Here is a 24898-nt window from a genome sequence, read left to right as displayed (position 1 = left end):
GTAATTTTGAAATTATTTATATATCACAAATAATACCCTCAAACTTACAACTAATATGTATTGAATCGGAGGTAGTATAAGAACAATAAGAAAATTTTCGGTTCGATATTACAAAATAACCATGGAAACTATAATGTGTTGATGTGGTGATTGTGTGTAAGAAAAAAAAAATTTGAATATTATAAGAAAGGGTAAAATGGAAAAGTGTAAAGGAAAGATGGATATTAAGGTAAAGTATTAAATTAAGTTTGTCAAAAATATAATAAGGTAATAGTGTAAGGAAATACAAAAGATAGTGATATTCATAAATAAACAACTTTATCCTTTTTATAGCGATGTTACCAACAAATAACTTTATCTTTAATACCTAAAAGTCAAAAAAGTCAAGTTATAATTAACTATTTCATTTTATTTGTCTTTGTTACAACATGTAGAAAACTGAAAAATGCAAAAATTAATTAAAGTCTAAAAACAAAGATGGAGTAATAAATATTGTAGTTTTTAAAATTTTACTTCACAAGATAAATAAGATCATCTTTATATTGGAAGTATAGGTCATGTGTTACTTCCTTTATTAATTTTGCATTTTTTTTAATTTCAATTTGGGATAGAGTTATTTCATTACTTGTTGAAAACAGACTAATTACAATGCCAAGTTAAAACTGTTATTCATGCACATGCATATTGATAGGCTAATAGTTATGCATGCATATAGATAAGTACACATGCAATTCATACATTTGTCATTATTTTTATTTTATTTTTTTAAAAAAATAGATTCAAACCTAATTTTTTTTGTAAAGCAAACATTCCACATTAATTGATATAGACTATATAGCATAGAGGTATATAACATATAAGAATTATAGTAATAAAGACTGTAGAATCAACTATCTTAAATGGTAAAACAAAAAAATTGAGGGGCCAGGACGTGGTACACATGAAATTGTAGATCAATTCCACTAGCCTTTTATGATCAAGGACTAAGTTATGTTCAAAACAATGAGATCGGATCAATTATATTCCTAATTTTTTTTTTAAAAAAAAAAAAAAAAAAAAAAAAAAAAAACTGGTTATAAACAATTATAAGATTTTTTTTACAAAAAAGATCTACAATTGAAATAAATTACTTAATGTGTGAAGAGATTTGGAGTAATTTAAGTACACATATTTATATAGGTCAATATGTATACATATTAGATGTGCAATATATGTGTAATATAAGTGTGTATGTAACATATAAAGGGAGTAAAGGGAGCAAACTAGTCTAACAATCCTTAATGATGCTCCGCTATAAACCTTAAAACTAGGAAGACATTAACATAAGTTTCGCCATCATCTATCTCTCTCTCACTAAATTGTCTAACCATCTAACCATACTTAAATAATAATGCGTCTTTAATGCACACATCTAAGGAACACCTTTTTAAATTTGCCACGAGTAACTTACATAATATTGATGGATTGATGTATATGCTGCATGAATAAAATCTAACTATTTACCAGTCAGTCTTACATAATGTATGAGTACATGATTAAAAATAAATAAATATATAAAAAATTAAAAAATCAATCAGTATAGTATGATTAATTAACACCCTATTTTCTTTAACTTATTTTGATTTCGATTAGAAAAAATAAAACAAATTTAATTAATTTTTTTTATTTAAACATATTCAAGAATAATAATTTTGAACAATTTCTCACAGTCACAAATAAGACATTTTTTTTAACAAAAATATAAGTTCAGGTAACATAAACCCAAAATAGTTAAGATGATTTAGAATGAACCGAAGAGATTAGAGCCTAAAGATGTCTTAAAATCTTCTCTTTTAAATTTACTTACCCCAGTTTTTTTTTTTTTTTTTTATTCATATAGTGTAGGCCCCATAATTGTTTAAATATTTACTTCTTATCCGCTTATAAATAGCGACGAACCCAAGTTTTTGACGAATGTACTCAAATCATAAGTAACATCCACAAACATCTCATCCAATCAACCAACAAAAAATGAAGATGTTTTTGGGTTTCCTAAGTTCAACCGTACTCTTTTTGGTGGTAATTTCTCTACTTCGATACTAGCTTAAATTGATTAGCAATATAAATTGCAAGTTTTATTTATATATACAGAAAAAAAAAAAAAAAAAAAAAAAAAAAAAAAAAAAAAAAAAAACCTCCTTTCATTTAGGAAAAAATCCATATTTTGAATTTTGGACATAATTTAATACATATATACTATATTTATATTCGAAATGTTATTGGATTATTATTAGATTAGTCGCAGTGCATATTTTCATATTACCAACTTTTTATAATTCCGCTCCATCCATGCATGCAGGTTGTGAGTGCTAGAGATGTTGATTTCAGCAAGAAGTCCGAGTTCAAGGAATCAGACTATGTGTTCTTCAACTACAACGACCTCAAGGTCGGGGCGAAAATGCCGATTTACTTTGGTGGTGCATTCGATGCTGAAATCCCACGTTTTCTTCCTAAGGAAAAAGCCGAGATGATCCCTTTTTCATCCCAAAAACTCCCATTTCTTCTTAACTATTTTGGTTTCCAACCCGAATCTCCTCAAGCTAAAGCCATGGAATTCAGTCTTAAAAAATGCGAGGGTGAAATTCCCGACGCTAAAGGAGCCAAAAAATGCGTTACCTCTTTAGACTCTATGATCGATTTCGTCCGTGAAACCTTCAAAAGTAGCACTACCAATAACGGTGGTCAGTTGTTTGACGATCTTAAGGTGTTGAGTACAAGTCCACTTCCGAAATCAGCCAAAGTATTTCAACCTTACACAATCATTGAGCAGCCAAAAAGAGTCCCGAGCCCTAAAATGACCGCGTGTCACATGCTGACTTATCCTTACGCGGTCTACTATTGCCATAACCCTGACCCTGAAAACCAAGTGTACGAAATCAGTTTGTTGGGTGAGGATGGTACTCGTGTTAACGCGGTTGCCAGTTGCCACATGAACTCGAATGCATTTGACGCTAATCTCGCCGTGTTCCGTATGTTCAACATTGCACCCGGCTCTCCAGTTTGCCATTTCCTCTCTTCTGATGGCCTGCTTTGGGTGCCTGCTAACCCATCCTCGATCTAATAGTACTACAGCTGCTACTGCGACTACTAGAGTACTAGTACGAGCTCATTAATGAAGCAAGAAAGATGGTGTTTAACTTTCTAATGTCTTTAACTTGGCCATGAACTAGCAAGTATAGCTAGTGTTTAATTGAGTCCTAAGTGTATGCTTTTATTATCGATCAACCGTGTACTTATTATCGATTAATAAAATCTTGTTTATGTACTGTACATGCTTTTGTGTCTTATATTCTTACACTATCTGGCTTGCAATTTAAAGTTACGAGATAAGTGCATAGGTTATACCGTTATAGTTAGTTATTCCAAAAATTAATGCACAAAAGTTATACATTGTAAAGGTCCAATTTCCAATCACACACAAACATGGCTTCATTCTTAAGACATTGCAATGATAGAGCTACACGCCTACACATGACAGAAGTGACAGAGTCAGGATTTTGAAGACGGGTGTTGACATTATGTCTATGGAGTGTCAGAACTATAAATTACTATACTCCATATAAACATGTATATTGTTAAAAGAAAGAAAAAGAATTTCGATTACAAGCTTTAATCTTTCAAATATCTTTAACTGTTAATTAATAACTAAAAATTATAAATTTACTATACTACAAAAAGCATAATCAAGACGAATCTAACAAAATTGCATATGACACATTACTCCTTAGCTGTAAATCACTAAAGTCAATCAAAATGAAGTATGTAAATAGTATAAAAGTCAAAGTGTTACAAATGTAAAAAAAACGAAGCTGGTATTTAAAGTGGAATATGTACTTGAATAGTACTGTTAAAATCTTACAAGTAAAAAAAAAAAAAAAAACTGAGCAAGTAAATTAAGTATATAGGCCGGTTTTGAAACATTGTTGGATTACTGATGGAGTGATGGTTACTAACATAATAAAACAATCTTTATCAAGTGACGAGTATCTATTTCGTTGATACAAAATTTTCTTCTGTGAATCTTGCACATTTTAACCCACCAAATTTGAATCTTGCACATATTCGAGGAATAACTGTAATAAAAAATTGGGATGTGTTCCTGCATTAAGTTAAAAGATAAAAGAACGGATAAAGTAAAAAGATATTTCGTATATTCATTGCTAAATAGTCACAAAACTCTTCTTTTTCGCAAGTTCAGAATGTTTGCAAAACCTCTAATTTTCACCTATAAATAATACTTTCATCAATAGCACATACACATTGATTTATTCAATTTCATACAACTCTTCTAAAACCACCTCCAAAACTCAAAGTGTTGCTATTAATGAACCAATTCAACCAAAACTTGAAAGTGTGGATGCATCATATACCCTCCCCATATCCTGTGCGAAATATTCCACTTAAAAGTGGGGGTGATTGAGATTTGAACCCGTGATCTTTGTGTCACGCTGACTCTGATATCATGTTAGTGAACCAAAAGCTTAACTTGATGGTTGAAGCGCAAGAATATGTTATACTCTTATCGGCTGCAACTATTCAGAAATGAAGTAGTTACTCATATCAGAAAAAGATCAATTTCCCGGGATATTAAATAGGAAAATTTAACAACAACAAACCAACCTTTGTTCCATTCTCCCAAACTGAACCAACCTTTAAATCTTCCAAAAATAAACACAAGTTTGTATTTTTTTCTCTCTTAGTAAACCCAAATGACTTGTAACCTGAATAACCGGTCACTTTGTTTTATTTTCCTTTAATTATCCTATTATCCTTTTTAAGTTAATAAATAAAATAAAAAATTAAAAAAAAAAAAAACTCAAACCCCCAATCCACTGCCAGCCCCTTATTCCCTGACCCACTGCTAGCCACCCCTCCTCCCTTCATCTGACGGCGGCCGACGCCCAACCCACCCCCGGTGCTGGTGACCCCACCCTCGAAATCTAAACCACCTTCTCGAAACTACCCTCCTACACCACAATTCACCCCTCAATTATCCACCAATCACTACCCTGTCGCAACACGACAATAGTCCACATCCCCCGCCTTACCACCATTCACCACACACTCCGTCTCCAGCCACAAGGCCCACAACCCAAAATCGCCACCAATTACACTCAACAACACCACTAGTTAGCCACATCTTTCACACCAATACAACATCAATATTGCAGCCACGCATGCAACAACCTACATAATCAACACTCTAATCTCCCTCATCTCACTCTGAACCATCACCTGTCGCAGGCTAGCAACACCTCAACCAGCAACGTACGGACTCCCTTGCAATCACAAAATTAGAACCAAGCAAATCCATTTTCACACAAAGAACCTATCTCAAAGTTCGGTTCAAATCCTGCTTTCAACCGAGCCCCATTGCTTCCATTGCTGCCTCCTAGTTGATTCCAACCAGGGTCAAGTTCAAATCCTAACGTGTAGGGCGTCGGCCGCCGGCAGGGGAGGGGGTGGCTGGTGGGGAGGGGGACTGACAATGGTGGTAAAATAAGGGTGTTTTTTTTTAATTTTATTATTAGCAGATCTTAAAAATAAAAATAAATAAATTTTTTCAGCTATCAGAATTTTCAAAAATTAAAAATATTAAAAAAAAAAAAAAAAAAAAAACAATGAGCACATGACACATAGATTACAACCTGGTATAACAGGTCAAGTGACCTGCTTAATTTGCTACGGGAGAAAAAATACAAACTTGTGTTTATTTTGAGAAGATTTAAAAATTAGTCTATTTTAAAAAAACAAAGCAAAGATTAATTTGTTATTGTTAAATTTTCCTATTAAATATAATATTGTCACGTGTTACTTCCCTCAATCATATCTCTTGCAATGCATTATTTTTTCATTTTATAAGACAGAATTTTTTCACTACATGTTGAAAACAGACTAATGAAAATGCCAAGTGTTAAACTAACCCATAAACTTAAATTAGAATTATCCATCTAGCCTTTAACAATGGCAAGAATCCTGACCCTTAACAATGTCAGTAGCTATGCATGCACATGCATAAATAGGCTAATAGCTATGCGTGCATATATGTACACATGCAATACGCACAATTGTCATTATTTTATTTTTTTTAATACTTTTATTTTATTTTTATTTTTTGAAATTAAGTAGACACTAATCTTAATCAAGTGTGTCAAATAAAGTGATACGGATGGTTTAAAAAAAAAGTTGTATTCGGTCTTAATAGTATTTGCTTATCTACTATTATTACTAATTTAATAATTAATGATGATTAGATTTAACCACGAAGCTATGAACTTAACTTTCGGCCTATATATTTCCATCTAGTAATATGTAACTGTAGAGGGATACCATTAAACATTGCATGATTTAGTAATAAATTGAAACTTACTTCAATTCATATCTTCAACTGTAAATATTGCTAATTATCATAAAAAAAATAAAAAAAATTAAAACATGAAAATTATAAATTAAATTGAATCAAACAAGGCTCCAAATAATTATATTTTTCCGTATGAAAAAATAGGGATTATAGTGTGAATAGTGTAAATTTGGAAATGTTTCAGCTTAGAAATGAACGAGTATATAAAATGGAGATCATGAGATCAAATCTTAAACAAAGATTGTATTAAGGTTTATTACTTCCTCCGATCCTTTACTTTTGCCCCATTGTCATTTTTTCAGGTCAAACTTTGAAAACTTTGACCATAAATTACCGTTAGTTTATAAAAAATAATATATTTATGAGTGGTCTTGATAGATTCGTCTCATTATATATTTTATTAATATCACGTTTTTAAAATTTTTACGTGCACAGTCAAATGGGGAAAAAAACATAAGAGATAGGGGGAATAATACACTACAATACGAAATTATAATAATCACTTATTAGTTATTACTTGACACACTTTAGCTAGACACACTAATTGCACTCAATGCATCAACTTTGACATAGACTACACATTATTTTAATCTCAATAACACATCTGTACTCAAGATTAGTCAGATCAAATCAAATTAGACCAGACTAAAAAAAAAATATAGATCAAACCTTAATATTGACATACCAAGTATACCTTTATTAAGATCATGCACTTGTTAAAAATCTACAAAGTACTTTCCTTTTTTTTCTTTAACCCAATTCCTATAGTGTAGGTCCCATGCTTGATTAAATTACCAAAACTTATCCGCTTATAAATATCAACCCAGTTTTTGACGAATGTACTCCAAACTTAAAACTAATATCCACAAACATCTCACCCAATCAATCAACAAGTAAGATGAAGATGTTTTTGGGTTTCCTCAGTTCATCCGTTCTGTTTTTGGTGGTAATATCTCTAGCTACAAACTCTTAGTCTTACTTATATTGTTGAGCAATGTATATTGTACATATTATAAAGAAATATCAAATAATGTATACTTTAATTAATTACGTACCATATAGTAATATATGAATGCATGCATGCAGGTTGTGAGTGCTAGAGATGTTGAGTTCAGCAAGAAGTCTGAGTTCAAAGAGGCAGATTATGTGTTCTTCAACTACAACGACCTCAGAGTCGGGGCGAAAATGCCGATTTACTTTGGTGGTGCATTTGATTCTGAAGTCCCAAATTTTCTACCTAAGGATAAGGCTGATATGATCCCTTTCTCTTCCCAAAAACTCCCCTTTCTTCTTAACTACTTCGGCTTCCAGCCGGAGTCTCCTCAAGCTAAAGCCATGGAATACAGTCTCAAAAAGTGCGAGGGTGAAATCCCTGATGCTCAAGGAGCCAAAAAATGTGTTACCTCATTGGACTCTATGATCGATTTCATTCGTGAAACCTTCAAAATTAGTAATACCGGCAATGGTGGTCAGTTGTTTGATGATCTTAAGGTATTGAGTACAAGTCCACTCCCTAAATCAGCCAAAGTATTCCAACCTTACACCATTATTGAACAACCAAAAAGAGTACCAAGCCCTAAAATGACCGCTTGTCACATGTTGACTTATCCTTACGCGGTCTACTATTGCCATAACCCTGACCCTGAAACCGAGTGTACGAGATTACTTTGATGGGTGAGGATGGAACTCGTGTTAACGCTGTTGCTAGTTGCCACATGAATTCTAAGGCTTTCGACCCTAACCTCATGGTCTTCCGTATGTTTAACACTCAGCCAGGTTCCCCTGTATGCCACTTCCTTTCTTCTGATGGTCTACTTTGGGTACCTGCTAACCCATCCTCGCTCTAGAACTACTGCTACTTCTACTAAGCGTTGATTTATGATGCAAGAAAATTGGTACTCCACTCTCATCGTACTCGGATCCCCTCTATCGAGTAAGGAAAAGTTGAACTGTTAGTGTTGTTTGTTCTTGTTTTAACTTTCTAATGTTTTAACTAAGTCATGTAAAGGACTCCCATAAACTAGCAAGTGTAGCTAGTGTTTATTGGGTCCTAAGTATCTGTTTTTATCGATCAGATGTGTACTTATTATCGATTAATAAAATAAAGTTTGTGTACGTACTACTGTGTCTTCTACCTATAGACTCATATTTAAAGTCATGAGATATCGAGTTATAATCAAATATAAACAATCTGATTTTCATTAAATAGAAAATCAGTGCTACTGATAACATATACAGATACCATCTGAAATCTACTCGTAGACACAAGCTGTCCAAAATGATTTATACGAAGTATATAAGTTTGTACACTAATGCAGGCAAAAAGTATGTAATATAATTATATACAAACTAAATGATCTGCTGAAACGACGATGTATTACCTGATCTAGTGCAAAATCTCCCAATGCAAGCTTTGCGGCCAGTTGACAGATTACCAGTTTTCCATGACAGGGCAATTGATGCAGGAAAGCAAGTACTGGCTAGCAACTTTCGTAGATGAAATGCTTCTGTATATAGCATTATAGCTCAGGCCGAATATACAACAAGAGATTGTGTCATTCGTTAAGTTTAAGTCTTCCATTAGCAAATCGAAACCAATCAATATACATCTCTAGCTGAATTTGCTTACAGTATTTCACATTAATCAGTTCTGTAACCCGGGTTTGACATTATCATCCTTACAAAAACTGTTCCTGTTAGTATTTATCATGTTATTTCTAGCTTCAGACTACCACAGGCAAGCCTGACTTCATCCATTACTGATTTCTGTGGTTTCAGACCTGCAGCCTTCATTTCGTACAAGGTCTTTAAGGCGTCAATGTACAATCCATGGTGTATAAAACCAGTAACCATCGCGTTCCAACATGCATTGTTTCGTTTCCTGCGATCCATCCTGTCAAAAACTCTCTTAGCATCATTCAACAATCCACATCTCCCATACATGTCAATAAGAGCACACATCACAAAAACATGACTGTCAAACCCGAGTTTTATAGCATTGGCATGAATTTGCTGTCCAAACAATCCACCATCACCTACTCTTCCACAAGCCTTAAGAACAGTAGAGAATGTATACTCGTTCATCCTCACTCCGGCCTCGCCCATCACCCGAAAAATTCTTATCACCTCTCCAAAACATTGTTCGCGGCCATTGTTAACTATAACACCAGTCCAAAGCACAGTATCGCGATGATCAACTACACGAATAAGGTCAAAGAACACATGATTAGCCTCCATTAAACACCCAGATTTTCCATAGAATTCAACCAATGCAGTGTCAACAACTAATCCTCTATCATAACCCATTTTAAGCATCCACCCATGAACCATCTTCCCCAAATCAACCTCCTTTAAATGTACACAAGCCTTAAGAAAACTAACCAAAACAACTTCCAAACCCGAATCAAACTCCTGATAAACAAAACATCTATACATCTTCACAAACAACCCTAAAGCTTCTTCAAAAAGATGATTATCAATAAGGGCAGCCATCACAATAGCCAAAGAAATAAAATTTCTGCGCGGCATTTCATCGAACAGTTGGTGTGCAACATCAAAACAACCACAACTCACAAGCATCAACAAAATTCGATTAAGCAAGCACAACCCAGTAGACCCCTTCAAAAATCTAACAATTCCAGCGTTTTTTCTTCATGTGAGTATAAATTGCTGCTGCTTCAATGGCGTCTCGTTTTTGGGTGCATTCAACAACAAGAGAAACATAAATATCTGGGGTAACAACTCCAAGACCATCCATTAAACGCAGAACATCTAAGATTCTGTTGTTATTATTGCAAATTTGAGTATTCCGTTGTTGCGGCGGCGGTGAGATGGTGGTGGTTTTGTGGAGCGGTTGTCGGAGAAGGGTGGTTTTGGTGGGTTTGAGAATTGAAGGGTGGTGTTGTTGCTTTTGGGTTGGGTGAATGAATCGAGTAATGGAAGTTGTAGTTGCAATTTGGAGGTGAGATTAATGAGTTCCATAATTGTCCACCATTTGCGTTTGGGTTCAACCGTTCAAGGGATTGTAATTGTAATAAGAAAATAAGATGTACTCGAACTCTTTATACTACGTAGGTGATAAAGAATGAGTGAATACGTCTCTGCGTATCAATTCGAGTATTTGGGTTGGGTTAATTGGTCATGTCACTCATGTGGTGACAATGTTTATCAAATCAAATTTAGTTTTGATTTCTTCGAGTTCAAACAAATTCACATGAAACAAAGGAAGATGTATTGAGGACTACAAAGAAATTTAAGTGATTGTAGTTGTTTTAATTGCTCCATAGTCTTAGTTTTAAGTCTTTGTAATTACTCCGTAGTAATTATGAAAACATTTTCATGGAATTCATACATTTCTTGAATTACTAAATGTTTTTCTTTATTTATTTATTAGTGTTACTCAGTATGTGACTTAGTGACTGTGTCATGCTTAATTATTTCTAACAAATATTTTATGGATGTAAGCCATCTTCTAGTGTGTGATTGGAGATTGGACATTTGCAGTCCATAAACCTAACTTTTATGCATTGATTTTTGAAAAAATGAACAATAACCAGTCACCACTACCCAATGTTTGTTAATCGATTGTGAACGAACTACACTTGATATCCCGTAGCTTTGATTTTGCAAAACAATCAAAGATAGATAATATAACACCCAATACCCCAATAGGAGGATGTCCTAGTTACTCACTGTGAGAAACATAAAATGTTTTTCACAGTGGCAATTCGTAAATAAAATGTACCACTTTAGTCACGATGATACGAAATTGTTCAGGGTGGTACAAGAAATAGATGATAAAATTGTACCACTTTAGTCACGGTGGTATAAAAACCCCTGTGATGAGAAACATGGATTTAGCGGTAGTATAGTACTTGCACATAAACAAGCTAAGATTTTATTAATCGATGATAAAAACATACACTAAGGACCCAATTAAACACTTGATAGTTATGGGAATCCTCTTCATAGCCAAGTTAAAGACATTAGAAAGTTATAAACAAGAACAAACTACACTAACATAGAGTGGATCTGAGTCCGATGAGAGTGAAGTAGCATCTTTCTTGCTTCATTAAAGAAATCGTACTAGTAGTCGCAGCAGCAGTAGCACTATTAGATCAAGGATGGGTTAGCAGGCACCCAAAGTAGGCCATCAGAAGAGAGGAAATGGCAAACTGGAGAGTTGGGTGCAATGTTGAACATACGGAACACGCCAGATTAGCGTCAAATGCATTCGAGTTCATGTGGCAACTGGCAACCGCGTTAACACGAGTACCATCCTCACCCAACAAACTAATTTCGTACACTCGGTTTTCAGGGTCGGGGTTATGGCAATAGTAGACCGCGTAAGGATAAGTCAAGCATGTGACACGCGGTCATTTTAGGGCTCGGGACTCTTTTTAGCTGCTCAATGATTGTGTAAGGTTGAAATACTTTGGCTGATTTCAGAAGTGGACTTGTACTCAACACCTTAAGATCATCAAATAACTGACCACCGTTATTGGTAGTGCTACTTTTGAAGTCGATCATAGAGTCTAAGGATGTAACGCATTTTTTGGCTCCTTTAACGTGGGGAATTTCGGCCTCGTACTTTTTAAGACTGAATTCCACGGCTTTCACTTGAGGAGATTCGGGTTGGAAGTCGAAATAGTTGAGAATAAAGGAGAGGTGTTGGAATAAATAAATTGACAATTAAAGTGGTAGTTTCGTAAATAAATTGTACTACTTTAGTCATGATAATGCGAAATTGTTCAGGGTAGTACAAGAAATGAATGATAAAATTGTACCACTTTAGTCACGGTGGTACAAAAACCCTTGGTAAGAAACATTTTTTGTTTCTCACAGTCAGAAACATCATGAATTTAGCGATTAAAATGAGACATCTTATATATTTACATATTTATACATACAGGTTGTCAACGTAGCTCATGGATGTAACGACGACAGCGTGAGAGAGTATTGGGGAAAGAAAGCAATTGAAACCCTTTCAGGCATAAAGTCGAACGAGGGATGCCAAAACTCCGGCGAGTATTGGGGAAAGAAAGAAATTGAAGCCCTAGTAGGCTTTAAGTCTAATGATGTACAAAAATTTAATTCTATTGTGAAAGACTTTAAGTTTAAGCCTAATCAATGGCAATATTTGGATACGAATCCTAATTCGAAAAACGGGGAAACAACAAGCGCGTATTTTGTTAAAGACTTTGTGCCTAAGTCTAACCATGTTCTACAATGGCACCGTGGCGCGACTAGTCATGATGATGAGGTATCCACAACCAAATATTTTGTGAGAGATTTCGAGCCTAAGGTTAACCATGTTCTTCAATGGCACCATGGGGCGGCTAATCCTACCAAGGATGTTTGGCCAACAATAAAATATGTTGTGACCGGGTTCGAGTTCAACTAGCTTAACCGGCTTATTATGGTGTAGCATGCTAGATCAAGCCCCATAGTTTATCTAGTGGCATAAGACTAATCTGACTATGAGTTAAGTAAGTGTCTTTTATAAATAAAGGGTGTTTCTAGGTTTTTCTGGTGTCCTACGGGAGAGTTACAACTCCGAGACTGGATCCACGCGCTGTACTGCAAAACAACAGAGATTCCGGGGTTGGGAGCTGCGCCTCCAACGATCAAGTTAGTACTTGTATGTAGAGAGGGTGATCTGGTTCCTCTAGGGGAGGAGTGATCAGGAGTGGCACGCTCACTAGGACGGGTCTAGCAAGAGTGCTCGTGTGAAGTATGTGGTAATCTGTGTGTAATCAATGAAATTTGTCATTAATGAAAATTAATGACGGTATTTATAGTCTTGAGAAGCGTGCCTGATTCTAGGGTTTTTGGCAAACCCTAGAGTTGACTGGGCTTCTCGCGAATCGGGCCTAGGTGGCATATTTCTATGTAGGCAATCAATGTGCCATATGTCATAGCATAATTGGTCCAAGGAGGAAAAATAGCTGTGAGCCACGTGACAGGCCCTGATGAGCTCAACTGGGAGACACTTGTCAGGACCTGATTGGTCCACGTGGCGTATATTGATTGGGTGGGAAAATCCCCTAATCAAAGGGGGTTTGTTGTTTCAAATCTATTTCATGTACTATTTAGAGTGAAAGTTCATTGATTAGTACTAAGTTGTTGTATGTATGTAACGTCTTTATTTTAGTCTTGCAATGTTCAGTGTTGTTTCCAACTTATGGATTTCATTCGTTCCAAGCTAAGTTAGATAATAACATGGCCTTGATTATTATTGATCGATATGTAGAGTATTTATACAAAACTTACGTTTATAAGATAGGAAATAATTTTCGTAAAAGATATACTAGCATAACCATATATTCTAAATATATATTCACTAAATATTATCTTAACATTAATAATCCTAACTATATTATTCTTCTAATCATATCTACGAAAAAAATTTACCATTTGTTTTTACCATTAAAACTTTTCAAAGTTATATTTTACGGTTTTACCACACAAAAAATTCTAAAAATTATTTTTCACCATCTACCTTAAAAAAACCATTAAATCTAACGGAATTTCAAAAATTATTTGATTTTTGTGCCAAAGACATGGTCTTTATGGTTAGGGGGTTCTAATTTGATGTCAGAATTGACAAAAAATTATCACAAATGTAACTTTTTGCCTACTAAAAAAATACCTCGATTTACGTGAAACACGCAAAAATGAGGCACTTGCAATTAATTTTTTTCAATTCTGACGTCAAATCGGATTCAAATGACCAAAATAATCCCAAAACTTCTAAAGATCATGTTTTTGGCATATAAAGCGAAAATATTTTTGTTACACGTTAGATTTTACTTTTTTAGACCTTTTTTTGTTGGTAAAATAAACTTTGAGAAGTACTACTACTAGTTTGTATCTATTATGTATACAAATTCAGCCCAAAAAATGATGAGGTAGCCCCAATTATATATACTTTGTGAAAGACTTTGAGCCTAAGCCTAACCATGTCCTAAAATGGCATGCCATGGCGCGGCTAGTCAAGATAATGAGGCAACCACAACCAAATATTTTGTTAGACTTTGTGCCTAAGCCTAACCATGTCCTACAATGGCACTATGGCGCCGCTAGTCATGATGATGAGGTAACCACAACTAAGTATTTTGTGAGAGACTTCGAGCCTAAGATTAACCATGTTCTACAATGGCACCATGAGGCGGCTAATCCTACCAAGGATGTTTGGCCAACAATCAAACCTATTGTATGTGATCGGGTTCGAGTTCAACTAGCTAGCCAAACCGGCTTATCATGTGGTATGCTAAATTAAGCCCCATAGTTTATCTAGAGGCATAAGACTAATCTGACTATGAGTAAAGTAAGTGTATTCATAAATAAAGGGGCTTTGAGTAGAATCTATTTGATGTACTAGTTTAGAGAGGACGTTCTTCAGTTATGCTTTGTTTTGCCTAAGGACTACACGAATTGAAGTGCTTAGTACTTTCTCTATTCTTTTTTATTTGACCTGTTTATTTTATCACGCTTGTCAATATAAAACTTTAACGACTAATAACTTTAATTCTCCATAAGTAAAATTATAAAAGTTATATATTATGATAGTACTTAATGAGACGAATTAAAAAAGATCCCACATGAATATGTTTATTTTTCCTTACCTAGTATTCATAAAAGACGATCAAAAGAGAAGTAATAAATAGTGTTAAAGTCAAAGTGGGTCAAGTAAAAAAGAAAGGAAGAAGTATGCACTAAGGTTAGTTGATAGAGTATAAAAACATAATCTTGAGCCTCAACCATTAGCTTAAACTTTTGGTTGGGTTGGTCCTTTAACATGGTATCATAATCAACGTGACATAGAGGTCACAGATTCGAATCTCATCCACCCTCCACCTTTAAGTGGAATATTAAGCGTTGAATATGAGGAGGGCCCACGATGAGCACCTTGCACTTGCTCCCTCTGCACCTTGAGAATGTTGCAAATCTCTAGTTGACTCCCCAATCATCTTATTTCCATAAACGTCCAATGTAGGCTAACATCTCCTTGGTACATCTACTTAGTTGTTGTATGTAGCGTTTTTAATCTAGTCTTGCATTGTTCGTTTATTGTTTCCAATTAACTTATGGATTTCTTTTCAAGTATATAAATCCAGTATAATATAAAAAAGGCATTAAATTCTTACATTATATGTCACAATAAAGTTAATATCGATGATGATTAAATGTATAAGTGAAAATAAAGTTAAACGACGCTCATGTTTTACTGAGTAACTCGCGCATTTTTACTTGAATTGATGATCATATCCTCACTTGTATTCCATGCTATTCCCCCCTCTACCTTACTCTAACATTCTCTCATCCCAAAAAACCACCATCGGCCAAGGGCAAGGCCATCATCGGCAAAAAGTTATTTTTTTTTATTTGTTTTTGGATCGTTCTTAGTCCTTACAACTTGGGGTAGGATTGTGAGATTCCCTTATCCTTTCCTTTACTCGCAAATGACCTTGTTCGTGTACGCTGACTGAGTTGGCTTATGAAAGCCTTTGTTGAGTAGGATGACTTCCTTATAGTTTTGACCAATAATTTTTTTTGTCTAACTTCCGATATGTAAATATGATCAAAAGTTGATACGTACTCCCTATTATCTTGAAATTAAATCAAATGATTCTTACAAGGTACTTTCCATGCCCCTTTATTTTCGCCTTATTGGACTTTTCGCAATCTCCAAAACACGCTTTAAAAGGTTTATATCTCCCTATTCATATGCATAAAAATTATAAAAAGTTGATTAATTAATTAAATGTATAATGAAACGAATCAAATAAGATCATATATGAATATATCACCTTTAGTAGAAATAACGTAAATTTATATGCATAAAATTTTAAAAATTTAACCTAAAATTAGCAATGGGGCAAAAAGATTGAGACGAAGGAGTATCTATTCAGAGAATTAGAGTATTTAAATGTATGTTAGAGTGTTAGACTAGAGAAGGTGGCAACTGGTAAGAGAACAATCTAAGTCACCATGTATATAGGCTTAAGCAGCTTAAGAATTAGAACCCACTTCGTGATTCCTACTCTCAATCATAAACCCAAATCCTCTATTTTCTCTTTCCTCAATTCTTCAATGTCTTACAACAAGGAGCTTGCTGCTGCCAAGAAAGCTGCTAGTCTTGCTGCCAAACTTTGCCAGGTTTCTCTCTCCTCCTCTATTGATTTATAGTTTAATTGATGCATTTCAATATTTGTTTCGAATACCCAGATTAGAAATTTGTCTGATTTTTTCTGGGGTTGGATTGAATTTCATGGGTACAAAATTAATTATCATAATTTTGGCTGATGAGGTTGATTTGGGGGGAGTATTCATTAGATTGATGTTCAACGGAGATGATATTTTTGGTTAAAGATCTTGTAAATTCTCATATTTTGTTGGTTGTGCAATTGAAAACTATGAAGTATTGGGATTTCAGGGTGAAAGGATTTGGATATTCTAGGTTGAATGGAAGAGATTTAATGAAGATGTATATTTGCCCTATTATCTGATTGAAAATGTAGTCTTGATCCAATTTAATCTGTAGCTTGTTAGTTGATTAATATCAAACATTTTGCGGCACGGCACGCTATGATTAATCAAGGAATTAGTTTGGTTTAATTTGTTATTTGGTTATATTTTTTTGTTGATGTAGATTTTTGGGTACAATGTTTCCTATTGTTATACCTGATTTGATTATTTGTGCTATGGCATACCACTTTTGATAAACCTTATGCTCCTGTATTTTGGGTACAATGTTTCCTATTGTTATACCTGATTTGATTATTTGTGACTATGGCATACCACTTTTGCTAAATCTTATGCTCCTGTATTTTGGGTTATCTGCAGAAAGTACAAAAATCATTGTTGCAATCTGATGTCCAATCAAAACTGGACAAGAGCCCTGTAACAGTAGCGGATTATGGTTTGTAGTATAACTTTTCTATGTATGTCTAATGTCTTAAACAATGCTGATACATGCCCATTTTTTGCTTTAGGGTATCAATCATGCTTTGTAAAAAGAAAATCATTGGTACGGGTTTAGTTATAGCCTGCCATAGTGCCATTAGTCTAGAGAGGCTGATATTACAAAGAAGTATTGTTGGATGTTGTCGAGCATGTGTTACATTAGCATTTGGTGCCATTTTCAAAGGGCATCGATGTGCATATTGAAATAAGCAAATACTGTCAAGTTTTTCGTGTGGAAACTTCCTTCACTTCAACTCAATTTCATACCTAACCCATCCCCCCATTTTCAGAAAAATACCATTATACTTAGATCATTAGAACCAAATAAAACTTACAAACAATGGCCTTTTAGAGAAACTGTAGGTTTATTTGTCTCCACAACCTGTTAACCTTCTTGCTGTGCTTGGATAAATCTTCCTTTAACAAGCTTGACGAAAATCTTCCTTGAATTTACTGGGGTCCTCTCCTCATGGATTGCCGTCATGAGTGCTTAATGTCAATTAATTGTCCTCTGCATGGCAAGTAATAGCTAATATTTTAATCCCTATGTGTAATCAACAGGTTCACAAGCTGTTGTTAGTTTTGTACTTGAACATGAACTTTCTGATGAACCATTTTCTTTGGTGGCCGAGGAGGTAAAATATTGGTGGTCGATCGTGAATAGTTACACTTCTCTGTTTAATTTGGTGAATTTTCATTACAGCTTTTAATTATTCCAGGACTCAGGAGATCTGAGAAAGGATGGTGCACAAGATACTTTAGAGCGTATCAGAGTGCTTGTAAATGATACTATTGCCAGTGAGAGTACATACAGCGTTTCACCTTTGTCGGCTGATGGTGTGCTTGCTGCTATCGATAATGGCAGATCTGAAGGTGGTCCTGTAGGTCGCCACTGGGTTCTGGACCCTATAGATGGTACTAAAGGGTATGTTTTATTAAGAAAATTGGTAGAGCTCTGAGGCTTAGTTATATCCTCCTGATACTACAGCAAAAGAGTCAATCTTTATCTGTCTATGATAAATTGACCCCTGTTGTTTCTTTTAAATAACTATTGGTTTTCCAAAGTCATCTTTGATGAATTCATATATCTCTTAGTTTTGAGTCTTTTGACTGCTCTGTTTTCCTGATTTTGATACATCTAAGCTAAGATTGCATCTTACCAGGTTTGTGAGGGGGGACCAATACGCAATAGCATTAGCATTGCTAGATAAAGGAAGAGTAGTCCTTGGGGTCTTGGCTTGCCCAAATCTTCCTCTAGCACCTCTTGCTGTGCAGACCTCTGCCGGTCCAACTGGCTGTCTTTTCTCAGCTGTCCTCGGTGAAGGAACCTATATGGACTCACTTGACGGTTCTTCCCCAGTCAAAGTGTGCTCTTAAACTGATAGCAAATGTACTGTACATCTATTCCACTGAACTCAGTACAGAATCTCATTTTTTCTCGTCTATTTTCTGTGGTTTCAATTATCAACAGGTAATTGTCAGCCCAATAGAAAATCCTGAAGAGGCATCATTGTTTGAATCATATGAAGCAGCTCATTCCTCCCATGATCTTAGTAGCTCCATAGCAAAAGTAAGATTTGGTATTCACTACTTACATTCTTTAGAAAAGTTTCTTGTACATGGAAAAGCTGCTTAATCATCAAAATATTTTGACAGAAACTTGGTGTTAAAGCGCCTCCAGTTAGGATTGATAGCCAAGCAAAGTATGGTGCTTTGAGCAGAGGTGATGGGGCGATATATTTGCGTTTCCCGAATGCAGGTTATCGTGAAAAGATATGGGACCATGCCGCTGGGTCTATTGTCGTTACAGGTAAGGCGACATACTTTGCCCCTAATTGTTTTTTTCCCCCTTTCTTTCTTTCAAATGTTTCCTGAATTGTAGGCTCTTTTTTTTTTGGAATGTATATGGTTGGTATTGCAGAAGCTGGAGGTATCGTTTCAGATGCTGCAGGAAACCCATTAAATTTTTCGAAAGGGAACTATCTTGACCTGTACAAAGGTATAATAGCTAGCAACCAGAAGCTAATGCCATCCCTTCTGAAGGCAATTCAACAGTCCATAGACGAGAAGGCTGCATCTTTGTAGTGCTGCTTTCCCTAATGTAATACAGTAACAGGGTTTATCTTCAATCAGATGCCCCTCCCCCTTTTTTATTACGTAAAGATCGCAAAACGAGGTCCTAGGTCTTTTGGAAGATACAACATGTGATTGATGATTGTAGTCTTGTAGATGAGAAACTGAAGCATTTTTGAAAATTAATTAACAAAAATAAGTGTCACTTGTTTGCACAATTTTGAATGTACTGATAAGTAGTTCTTTTTTTTTTTTTTTCCTGCTATTACTCAAACTGCCACCAAAAGCAAATGCTTAATCAGCTTCAGGTACATTTGCAAATCCCAATACTAGAATAAGCATTATATACAAAAATTATTCATTCCTGATATGTACATTTGCACATTATTAGCACATATCTTGATGTGCTAAGATTCAAGTAAATCAACTATACAGGAATATTTGTTGGATAATCTTTCCGGTGTTCTGCAATGGTTTTCCTTAACAATCTTTCTTGCTCCTGGAGATTTGGTGGGAGAACATCATAGACATCAGTAAAAAGATCAGCTACTGGTGGTTTCTCAAGGTTCTCCGCAACTTGAATTGCTTGAAGGAGCTGTAACATAATACACCAGTCAGACAGTTGATTTAAAGTTGCAATCATAATTCATAAGTTTAAAACTTAACAACACTGAGATGAAAGCTTAGCCGTTTCACAATGACTAGGAACTCTTTCATAATGCAGCAGTTATTACCTGTTTTCGGACACTGCTTCTCAACTCTAACCCTCTATGATCCCTCCACCACCCATTGCCATCAATCCATTTTCGAAATCTAGGTACTAGGTCTTGAGTTTTTCTCCAACGTTCAATTTCCTCAAGTGGACGGTACTTTGTAGAATCATCAGAAGTAGAGTGATGCCCTGCTCTATATGTTAATGCCTACATTTACATATTTCCTAATTATTATTAGCTCAACATTTCCTAGAGGCAAACACAGTACAAAGATCAGCAATAACCTTAACTCACCTCAATCAAGATAGGTCTTTTTTCGCTGATGGCAATTCTTCGGGCTTCATGCACTGCATTGTAAATGGCAAAAGCATCGTTGCCATCAACTCGGATGCTTTCAATTCCATAAGCCTGCCCTCGGACAACCACTCCGTCACCTATAATAGGTAAAAAATAAAAAAAATGAGGTGCTGGAAATGTAAGTAGTGGAAAGCATTATCATAGTTGATACTCACCTCTTAGCTGGTCCGAAATTGGAGTGCTAATTGCCCAACCATTGTTGCGGCAGAAAAATATGACCGGAGCCTCTAGGACTGCTGCAAAGTTCAAAGCAGCATGGAAATCTCCCTGAAATGAGTTAGGCCATTACACAAGGTCAAGGCTTTTTGTTCTTAAGAGCCTTAGGTAGCAAAATCATAATCATTGACAGACGAAGTGCAGAGGCCAGTATAAACTTATAATTATACTTACTGTGCTGGTGCCACCATCTCCAAAATAAGTAATTGTACATGCATTTTTGTCGTCCATTTTCAAAGAATAAACAGCACCGACTGCATGGAGAAGTTGCGTACTGAAAATGAAACAAAAAACAGAAGAAGTTTGCAAGCTGAGATACATTTATATAAAGGCTAATGTATATCAGACAGTATAAAAGAACAAAAGCCTGTCAAAAACTACAAATCTTACGCGACAGTTGAGGATACTGTAATGTAATTGAGCTTGTTTGAACCATAATGTATAGGCATCTTCCTGCCCTTTCCATTATCAGCTTTGTTACCAAAACATTGATTTGCAAAATCCTACAGAGTGAAACCTCGCCATAATAGAAGACCTGGCTCCCTATACTGCAAATTTTGAATTCAGACAAGTTGAGTCTAAACTTCCTTGCACACAGACACGTTGAACTCGAGTAATTTATCAGAATCATCAGCTGTATTCAGTTAGCTACCTGAGGAAATATAACATCATCTGCACTGAGAGCAGCTGCTGAGGCGATATTAATGGCTTCTTCTCCCATAGTAGTGAGATAGAATGAGATTCTTCCCTGCCTTTGTGCTTCATAGAATATAGTATCCATCACTTGTAAGGTAACCATATTTTCATACATCCTGACAGCAAGTTCCTCGCCGACCTGATATAATCAATTAATCATCAGTAAGACTGAGTATCAAACTTCCTGCAAACTCCAAGACCGAGACAAGTTTTCAAACAGAAAAATGAATGAAACCATTACCTGCATAGGCGGCTTTATCAAAAGCTTGCCATCATCACCAAGGACCCTATAGCATTCGACCCTGCGACCATTAGTTTCCAAGTGTACGAGATTACTTTGATGGGTGAGGATGGAACTCGTGTTAACGCTGTTGCTAGTTGCCACATGAATTCTAAGGCTTTCGACCCTAACCTCATGGTCTTCCGTATGTTTAACACTCAGCCAGGTTCCCCTGTATGCCACTTCCTTTCTTCTGATGGTCTACTTTGGGTACCTGCTAACCCATCCTCGCTCTAGAACTACTGCTACTTCTACTAAGCGTTGATTTATGATGCAAGAAAATTGGTACTCCACTCTCATCGTACTCGGATCCCCTCTATCGAGTAAGGAAAAGTCGAACTGTTAGTGTTGTTTGTTCTTGTTTTAACTTTCTAATGTTTTAACTTAGTCATGTAAAGGACTCCCATAAACTAGCAAGTGTAGCTAGTGTTTATTGGGTCCTAAGTATCTGTTTTTATCGATCAGATGTGTACTTATTATCGATTAATAAAATAAAGTTTGTGTACGTACTACTGTGTCTTCTACCTATAGACTCATATTCAAAGTCATGAGATATCGAGTTATAATCAAATATAAACAATCTGATTTTCATTAAATAGAAAATCAGTGCTACTGATAACATATACAGATACCATCTGAAATCTACTCGTAGACACAAGCTGTCCAAAATGATTTATACGAAGTATATAAGTTTGTACACTAATGCAGGCAAAAAGTATGTAATATAATTATATACACACTAAATGATCTGCTGAAACGACGATGTATTACCTGATCTAGTGCAAAATCTCCCAATGCAAGCTTTGCGGCCAGTTGACAGATTACCAGTTTTCCATGACAGGGCAATTGATGCAGGAAACCAAGTACTGGCTAGCAACTTTCGTAGATGAAATGCTTCTGTATATAGCATTATAGCTCAGGCCGAATATACAACAAGAGATTGTGTCATTCGTTAAGTTTAAGTCTTCCATTAGCAAATCGAAACCAATCAATATACATCTCTAGCTGAATTTGCTTACAGTATTTCACATTAATCAGTTCTGTAACCCGGGTTTGACATTATCATCCTTACAAAAACTGTTCCTGTTAGTATTTATCATGTTATTTCTAGCTTCAGACTACCACAGGCAAGCCTGACTTCATCCATTACTGATTTCTGTGGTTTCAGACCTGCAGCCTTCATTTCGTACAAGGTCTTTAAGGCGTCAATGTACGATCCATGGTGTATAAAACCAGTAACCATCGCGTTCCAACATGCATGGTTTCGTTTCCTGCGATCCATCCTGTCAAAAACTCTCTTAGCATCATTCAACAATCCACATATCCCATACATGTCAATAAGAGCACACATCACAAAAACATGACTGTCAAACCCGAGTTTTATAGCATTGGCATGAATTTGCTGTCCAAACAATCCACCATCACCTACTCTTCCACAAGCCTTAAGAACAGTAGAGAATGTATACTCGTTCATCCTCACTCCGGCCTCGCCCATCACCCGTAAAATTCTTATCACCTCTCCAAAACATTGTTCGCGGCCATTGTTAACTATAACACCAGTCCAAAGCACAGTATCGCGATGATCAACTACACGAATAAGGTCAAAGAACACATGATTAGCCTCCATTAAACACCCAGATTTTCCATAGAATTCAACCAATGCAGTGTCAACAACTAATCCTCTATCATAACCCATTTTAAGCGTCCACCCATGAACCATCTTCCCCAAATCAACCTCCTTTAAATGTACACAAGCCTTAAGAAAACTAACCAAAACAACTTCCAAACCCGAATCAAACTCCTGATAAACAAAACATCTATACATCTTCACAAACAACCCTAAAGCTTCTTCAAAAAGATGATTATCAATAAGGGCAGCCATCACAATAGCCAAAGAAATAAAATTTCTGCGCGGCATTTCATCGAACAGTTGGTGTGCAACATCAAAACAACCACAACTCACAAGCATCAACAAAATTCGATTAAGCAAGCACAACCCAGTAGACCCCTTCAAAAATCTAACAATTCCAGCGTTTTTCTTCATGTGAGTATAAATTGCTGCTGCTTCAATGGCGTCTCGTTTTTGGGTGCATTCAACAACAAGAGAAGCATAAATATCTGGGGTAACAATAACTCCAAGACCATCCATTAAACGCAGAACATCTAAGATTCTGTTGTTATTATTTCAAATTTGAGTATTTTGTTGTTGCGGCGGCGGTGAGATGGTGGTGGTTTTGTGGAGCGGTTGTCGGAGAAGGGTGGTTTTGGTGGGTTTGAGAATTGAAGGGTGGTGGTGTTGTTTTTGGGTTGGGTGAATAAATCGAGTAATGGAAGTTGTAGTTGCAATTTGGGAGGTGAGATTAATGAGTTCCATAATTGTCCACCATTTGCGTTTGGGTTCAACCGTTCAAGGGATTGTAAATTGTAATAAGAAAATAAGATGTACTCTAACTCTTTATACTGCGTAAAGAATGAGGGATTTTTTTTTTTATTCAAAAAAAAAAAAAAGAATGAGGGATTTTTTACCAAATTGAGCTTAATACGTAAACAATTTACCAATTTAGACGCAGTGACGGAACCAGGATTTAAATAATAGGTTGTCCCATCGTCCACCGACCGCATAAAATATCAAATATATACAACGGTGTATGCAAGTGTACCTCGAGTTGATTGCCAACGAAGACAACAAACACATCAGGTTCAGTATCAACACTCATCCATTGGCCATTCTTGAAAAGTTCAAGGCCGGGAATAAGAAGAGGCACAACTTGAAGAATGGTTATAAGGTTGGGATCCGAATGCTTAGTTAATCCAAGAGTTAAACTTGAAATAGAGCATGGTGTGTTGATAAGTATATTAGGTGACTCGTACTTCGTAGCTTTGTCCGCCCGATCGGGCGGACATTGCCCGGTCTGACCGGGCGGAAGAAGAAGAGGTGCCTGGCAAATTCGTTGAAGAAGCTGCTCTCGCGCCCGACCGGGCGAGCCTTCGCCCGACCGGGCGAGCCTTCGCCCGATCGGGCAGACCTTGCCCGGTCTGACCGGGCGGTGGGGGTTGGATACGTTGAAGCATTCGTATGGAGTTTTCTTCTCGCGCCCGATCGGGCAGACCTTGCCCGGTCTGACCGGGCGGAGAAGGAAAAATACGGAACGCGGATTTTGCGGTTTTAGGTTATCTTATTTTATTATCTTTTTG

At 35.9% G+C, this 24898-nt stretch overlaps 3 protein-coding genes and 3 pseudogenes across 3 annotated transcripts; 3 read left to right on the top strand and 3 right to left on the bottom strand.

Moving 5' to 3' along the window:
• The first annotated feature begins 1710 nt into the window (after window positions 1–1710).
• LOC110695358 (BURP domain-containing protein BNM2A-like) lies at window positions 1711–3297 on the top strand. The gene is made up of 2 exons (XM_021872603.1): window positions 1711–2058; window positions 2339–3297. Exons 1-2 carry the CDS (start codon window positions 2011–2013, stop codon window positions 3098–3100), a joined length of 810 nt encoding a protein of 269 aa, XP_021728295.1. The 5' UTR covers window positions 1711–2010; the 3' UTR covers window positions 3101–3297.
• Window positions 3298–7140: 3843 nt separating this feature from the next.
• Window positions 7141–8071, top strand: LOC110695323 (BURP domain-containing protein BNM2A-like). The gene is made up of 2 exons (XM_021872578.1): window positions 7141–7346; window positions 7487–8071. The coding sequence occupies exons 1-2, from the start codon at window positions 7299–7301 to the stop codon at window positions 8069–8071; spliced, it is 633 nt and encodes a 210-aa protein (XP_021728270.1). The 5' UTR covers window positions 7141–7298.
• On the bottom strand, window positions 8059–10355 carry LOC110695322 (annotated as a pseudogene).
• A 5971-nt stretch (window positions 10356–16326) lies between these two features.
• On the top strand, window positions 16327–19659 carry LOC110695157 (SAL1 phosphatase-like). The gene is made up of 8 exons (XM_021872377.1): window positions 16327–16561; window positions 17249–17324; window positions 17930–18003; window positions 18088–18293; window positions 18532–18733; window positions 18840–18938; window positions 19025–19178; window positions 19290–19659. The coding sequence occupies exons 1-8, from the start codon at window positions 16394–16396 to the stop codon at window positions 19451–19453; spliced, it is 1143 nt and encodes a 380-aa protein (XP_021728069.1). The 5' UTR covers window positions 16327–16393; the 3' UTR covers window positions 19454–19659.
• A 25-nt stretch (window positions 19660–19684) lies between these two features.
• Window positions 19685–22563, bottom strand: LOC110695158 (annotated as a pseudogene).
• Window positions 22564–22778: 215 nt separating this feature from the next.
• On the bottom strand, window positions 22779–24102 carry LOC110695156 (annotated as a pseudogene).
• Window positions 24103–24898: the final 796 nt, after the last annotated feature.

The sequence above is a fragment of the Chenopodium quinoa genome, unplaced genomic scaffold (assembly GCF_001683475.1).
Source record: "Chenopodium quinoa cultivar QQ74 unplaced genomic scaffold, ASM168347v1, whole genome shotgun sequence".
Classification (NCBI taxonomy): domain Eukaryota; kingdom Viridiplantae; phylum Streptophyta; class Magnoliopsida; order Caryophyllales; family Amaranthaceae; genus Chenopodium; species Chenopodium quinoa.
This window is presented reverse-complemented; position numbering and strand designations above follow the sequence as displayed.